Raw genomic sequence first — 6,000 nt, forward strand, 5'->3', positions numbered from 1 at the left:
GTCATGAGCCTGCAGAGGGCTTTGGCCCGGGGCACAGGAAATGCCAGGCCCTGAGAAAAGTTAAAGGGAGAGTAGAAGAACGAAGTATAGTCATTTCTGATTACATCTCACAAGTCATCTCTGTGAAGCAGACCGCTTACATAAATAAAATTAGAGATTTAGTATTTTCTGCCTGTACCCAAATGACTGCCTGCACGCGTGCATCTTTCCCCCTTTGGAAGTTTGCATGGTAATTGAAAGGAACGGTAATTCCAAAGATGTTGATCGTGAAGAACATAGTCGGACACCAAAGGCAAATTCAGAAAAAAAGCTCACACTTCCTGAACCCCTAGATGTATTTCCAAAGAATGAATCCATCACATTTTACCTGAGATGCCTATGTGCACTGGGGCTGGCCATTCCACCCCGGCCTGGTGATCAGAGTGGGGATTCATTGGCCTTTCTGTCCCCTAGAAGGAGAAGAAATAGCAGCCCCTGGAAAGCTCTCTTTCCAGCTTTAACTGAGCCTTGAAAGGGACAAATCATCACTTCTGCCGTTAATTGATTGGTCACACAGACCAACGCTGCTACAATAGGAGGGACTACACAGAGACACAAATACCAGGAGCTGGAAGACATTGGGAGCCTTGTTGGGGGCTGGCTACTACTGTTTACAGAACCTGGACTGGATCGCCCAACGGAAGAACCAAGCGGCACCAGAGATCTTGGAGGATGGGAGGTTTATTTAACGCCGGCGGGCTCAGAGGAAATGATCTCCAAAGGTCTGAGCCCTGAGCGCAAACAAAGGGGGTAATTTATACACTTCTACTTCTGCATACTTGGCACTTTGGTGCATGTGGGAAGCAGGGCAGAGAGAAGAACCCGGAAGAGCCCCGGGGCAGGGGCTGGGACTCACTTGCTGGCTTGGTCGGCCATCTTAGGACACAGATTTTTCCTTCTCATTCCCCCCTTTGATGATCCTTTAAACACCTAGTTTAGAGGGCATCATCTTCATCTTCTAAGGGGTGATAGAGAGTAAGGAGCAACTGGAGTCTGATCTTAGCAATTTGGGTAGTGATAAACCTAGTAGGGGCATTAAGAATACAAGGATCAAATGCTACTATGAGGAGAAGCAATTGGAGGGGACGGATGAGGAGGGCGAACCAAGGGAACCATTGTGAGAGGGAATCCCACCAAGTGGTCTGCTGGAGTGCTTTCCCACGGGTGATTTACTCGTTCCTGTAATTGGGTCAGGGTTTCTTGGACCACCCCCGACTCATTAGCATAGAAACAACATTCCTCCTGTAAGAAGAGGCAGAGCCCCCCTTGCGTGGCCGTGAGCAAGTTGAGCCCGCACCTGTTTTGGAGGACCACTGAGGCCAGTGAACTGAGTTGGCGTTGCAGGGCCAGGGCTGACTGAGTGAGGGCAGAAAAGTCCACTGTGAGTTATTGAGTTAGCCCCTGGTACTGAACCTGAGACATCCCGACGCCAGTGGCGCTGAGGGTAACACCTGATGCGGCCAACAGGCTCACGATAAGAGGGATGGCTGTGGGGGAATGTCGGGGGTGGCTAGGAGGTCTCCATATGAGTGGGGCATGGCTCCTGGGGAGGACTGAAAGATCAGGTAGGAGACTGACAAGCATGCATGATTGTGCGGGGTGATGCAGATGTATACACCTTGATCACAAGCCAGAAAAGTGTTGTTAGGCGCACAGACCCAACTGTGACCCATGACGGGAGAGGAAGAGTTTCCATACAGTGGTACCAGAGCCAGAAAGGGATAATCTGAGGTCCCCAGTGCTGAGGTGGGAGGTGACACGGTGGGTTGGTTGAGGATGACACCTAGGTATTGGACGGGACTGGGCTTCATACAGATCCAGCAGTCAGACGCTAGGGGTGGATTTGAGTGGTTATGGGCTTGGTGGGAGGTATTAATCATACCTAACAGTTGTGCTACAGATGCTTGCTGTGTGAAGATGGGGGACCCGGGGATACGCCAGGGCAAGTTATTTTCTGTCTGACTCTGGGGGTTGACTGCAAGGCTTGGGACGAACACAGACTTAATCATAAACTTGGCCATGGGGTCAGTCCCTATAGAGTGATATTGGCCCAACAGGAGAGGGATTCTTGTGGCCCATGATGTGGCATTGGGTTCTAAGACTGATATACATGTGATTGTTAGAGCAAGAGGATGGAGTGGTGTTGTGTAGCGTTTCATGACAAGGAAATCCGGATGTCACTGCGCTGTTTGAGGCTCCACCACCCATTGGACCATGGTTCCATTCCCGGCCAAGTTGCCATCCATGACTCGCATCCCCAGGCTTGCAAGCAGAACTGAGGACAGGTGTTTGGCTGTTGAGGCGTAGGGCCCCCCCAGATGTAGATATCCACCAGCCAGTAACCTGAGTGAGGACCATGGTAGCAACACTGTCTATGAGGTTCCCAGGAGGTATCAAGAGGTTGGCATTCATCAAAGTGGAGGTCAACCTTTGGTGGGTGTCCATCCCAGGTGGAAGAAGTCAGTGGGGGTGCCAGTGCGGGACTGAGGGGGATAAGCTGGAAAGTCCATTTACCAGTAACGGTGATATGAGAGTTTGCCCCCCTTGCCTGGCCAGACAAGCTAGAGGCAGTGCGGAGGAACAGCACACCAGGCAGTAGAAGACCAGGACTGACTGGGGCCAGGAAAACCACGGTGAAGTGCACTCAGGAGTAGAGGGCCAATAAAAGTGGGATCTAAGACCTTAGTTAGAGGGAGCCATCGTGGCTAACCTGACAGCAGATAAAACCTGTGGACAAGTAAGTGCAGTAATACACCCTAGGGTCACCCAATAAACAATGGCAATAGTAAGCCTCTGGGGGAAAGTCCAGTCAGGAAGGGCAACAGTGTAGAGTCTGACTCCTAAGATGAGGGAAATCATGCCGATGAGAGCCAGGGACCACAGTGAGCAGGTGTCCATTAGTTGGCGGGGCCTCGTTGAAGGCGAAGCCGGAGTAGGTTTATGAGGTCTGGCTCACTGGCATAGCTCCTCGTCTGAATGATGAGCTTTCTTCACTCTTGAGTGGTGGACCCATGGGGTGACACCCGAGACCTTGAGGGCAGTAGGGGTGGTTAGAATAACAGTGTGGAGCCCTGTCCACTGCGGTTTGAGGGGGGTCTTTCTTCCAATATTTGACCCAAACTGAGTCCCTTGTCTGGAAGGAGTGTACCTGAGACCCTAAGGAGATTGGGGACCTCTCAATGGTGTAATTTTGTAATTTATTTAGGGTGACCCCCAGGGCCTGAAGCTGCTCCTTTATTTTTTTATCTCCAACCTGATGTAGGTTTCCAGGAAGGCTCCCCAAGCACGGGGGAGGCCATCCATATACTAATTTAAAAGGGGAGAAACCTAGTGTCCCAGGCGTGCAGCAAGCACGCAGGAGAGCTAGGGGTAGCAGATCCAGCCATGGGAGGTTAATTTCCTGACAAAACTTTGCTAAGGTTCCCTTGAGGTTGCCATTCATCTGCTCTACTTTCCCTGAGCTTTGGGGCCGGTAAGCAGTGTGGAGTCTCCAGGTGATGTTGAGAGATTTGGTCAAGACCTGCACAATGTCTGCTACAAATGCGGGTCCATTGTCACTATGGATTGTTAATGGCAGGCTGAAATGGGGCACGATCTCCTGCAAGAGAACTTTAGCTACTTCCTGGCTTTGCTTCGTCCTGGTGGGGAAGGCTTCGACCCACCCAGAGTATGTGCACACTATTACTAGGAGATATCTGAACCCCCTGCTTGGCTGCACATCTGTGAAGTCTACCTCTAGATCTTCAAAGGGGGTTGCTCCCATCCTCTGGACACCTGGCGGGGGCCATGGTGCAGACTGAGCATTATTTTTAGTGCATGTTGTGCATCATTCCCTCATTGCTTGGCATAGTGCTGGCAGCTGACTGATGTAGTAGTGCTTCTTGAGAAGGGCCTCTAATGCAGTTTTTCCCAGATGAGTGAGTTGGTGGTATTCCTTGACTAGATGCCCTCCGGTTGCTGTTGGAACAAAGACGCACCCATCTAGCATCATCCACCATCGCTTTTCAGTCAGGGTGGCTCCCTCAGCCACGGCCCATTCCTCTTCCTTTTTCAGCGTAACTGGGTAGAGGGACTTCTTCCGGGGGTGTCAGGGCCATGGTGAGGGAAGGGGCTCTGTCCATGTCCTCACTGGCTGTGGTTGTGGCTGCCTCATCTGCCAGATGATTTTCCCACGCTATGGGGCCGTCTCCTTTCTGGTGTCCCTTACAGTGCAGGATCGCTACTTCCTTTGGAAGCCAGATGGCTTAGAGGAGTCTCAGTATCTCCTCTTTGTTCTTGATAGCTTTTCCTGCTGTGGTTAGGAGGCCCCTTTCCCTGTAGATGGCTCCATGTATATGTACAGTAGCAAAGGCATACTGAGAGTCAGTGTAGATATTGACTCGCTTGCCTTCACCGAGGGTGAGGGCTTGGACTAAAGGCATATAGTTCAGCCCATTGTGCTCACCAGCCAGTTGGTAATGTCTTAACTTCTAGGACTTCAGTGGTTGTGGTTACTGCATAACCTGCTTTCCGGGCACCCTCTTGTAGGTAACTGCTGCCATTGCTAACAGCATGAGCTCTGGATTCTTTATGGCTTGATCCCGCAGATCTGGACGGCTCACATAGACTTCATCAGTCACCTCAGAGCAGTCATGGTCTGGTTCCCCCTCTTCCGTGGGGAGAAAGGTTGCTGGGTTTAATGTCCTTACTGTTTCGAGGGTGACTTGTAGGTTTTCTCAGAGGGGCCCTTGGTATTGTGCCAGCCAAGAGTTGGAAAGGAAGCGGTGGCCCTGTGCGTTCATGACGGACAAAATTGCATGAGGGACCCTGACGTTAATTTCTTGCCCCAGGACGACCTTGTCTGCCTCCTTGATGAGTAGGACTGTGGCTACCAGCGCCCTGAGGCACAGTGGCCATCCCGCTGCCACAGAGTCCAGCTTTTTTGACAGATATGCAACTGGCCATTGCCAGGGCCCAACAGTCTAGGTGAGCGCCCCGAGTGGTATCTTTTCTTTTTCTTGTACAAAGGGATTGAAGGGTTTTTCTACATCTGAAAGGCCCAGGGCTGGAGCCTGCCCCAGGGCAGTCTTTATCTCTGTGAAGGCGGCTTCTGTTTCCTCAGTCCAGGTAGGGGGTTCTTGATCTGGTCCCCCTAAGACATCATAGAGGGGTCTTGCTATTGCCAAGAACCCGGGAATCCAGATGTGACAGAATCCTGCAGCCCCCAGGAATTCCTGTAGGCCCCTTTTTGTCTGGGGCTGTGGCAAGGAGGTGATGACCTTTTTTCTCTCCGGCCCTAGTTCTCTCCTTCCTTTGGTGTGGAGGAAACTGAGGTATCGGACCTGTTGTTGGCAGATTTGTGCCTTCTTCCATGAGACTCGGTATCCCGAGTCTGACAGGAGCTGTAGGAGGGCCTTTGTGCCTTTTGTGCAGTCTTCTTGTGTGTCACTGGCGAGGAGGAGGTCATCCACATACTGGAGGAGGGTGCATCGTGCGGCCTCTCTTGGGAAGCTGGTGGGGTTCACGGCCAGCGCTTCCCCAAAGAGGGTTGGTGAGTGTTTAAACCCCTGCGGGAGGCGTGTCCAAATCAGTTGCATATGGCACCCTGTATCAGGTTTAAACCATTCAAAGGCAAATAGTGGTGGCTCTGGAGAGCTAAGTGGAGGCAGAAGAAGGCATCCTTCAAATCTAGGCAAATGAACCATCTGGCTGACCCGGGGATTTGGCCAAGGAGGGTGTATAGATTCGGGACCACTGGGAGCAGAGAGATGGTCACCTTGTTGATGGCCTGCAGGTCTTGAACTGGTCGGTATCCCCCTCTTGGCTTCTTGACTGGCAGGAGTAGGGTATTCCAGGCTCACTGGCACTTGACTAGAATACCTGCTTCTTTGAGTTTGGCCAGATGTTCTTGGATGCCAATCTTAGCTTCTTGTGGAAGGGGGTATTGCCTTTGCCTCCGAGGTTGGGCTTCTGGGATCAGTT

At 51.7% G+C, this 6,000-nt stretch overlaps 1 protein-coding gene across 1 annotated transcript; it reads right to left on the bottom strand.

The window, feature by feature from the left end:
- Positions 1–974: 974 nt before the first annotated feature.
- Positions 975–5,723, bottom strand: LOC148163805 (uncharacterized). Its single transcript, XM_088025736.1, has 3 exons — positions 5,314–5,723; positions 4,484–4,627; positions 975–1,062 (listed from the first exon to the last, which is right to left on the bottom strand). The coding sequence occupies exons 1-3, from the start codon at positions 5,721–5,723 to the stop codon at positions 975–977; spliced, it is 642 nt and encodes a 213-aa protein (XP_087881862.1).
- Positions 5,724–6,000: the final 277 nt, after the last annotated feature.

Source organism: Eumetopias jubatus, unplaced genomic scaffold (genome assembly GCF_037043125.1).
Source record: "Eumetopias jubatus isolate StellerSeaLion01/CBP00866 unplaced genomic scaffold, mEumJub1_p1.0 scaffold_8, whole genome shotgun sequence".
In the NCBI taxonomy this organism is placed as follows: domain Eukaryota; kingdom Metazoa; phylum Chordata; class Mammalia; order Carnivora; family Otariidae; genus Eumetopias; species Eumetopias jubatus.

Coding starts and splice junctions, on each gene's coding strand:
- LOC148163805 (XM_088025736.1), bottom strand. CDS start 5,723: ATGGTTCATTTGCCTAGATTTGAAGGATGCCTTCTTCTGCCTCCACTT. Junction 4,628..5,313: donor AAAGGAAGGAGAGAACTAGG/GCCGGAGAGAAA, acceptor TGAGCCGTCCAG/ATCTGCGGGATCAAGCCATA. Junction 1,063..4,483: donor AAGACATTACCAACTGGCTG/GTGAGCACAATG, acceptor TGCCCCTACTAG/GTTTATCACTACCCAAATTG.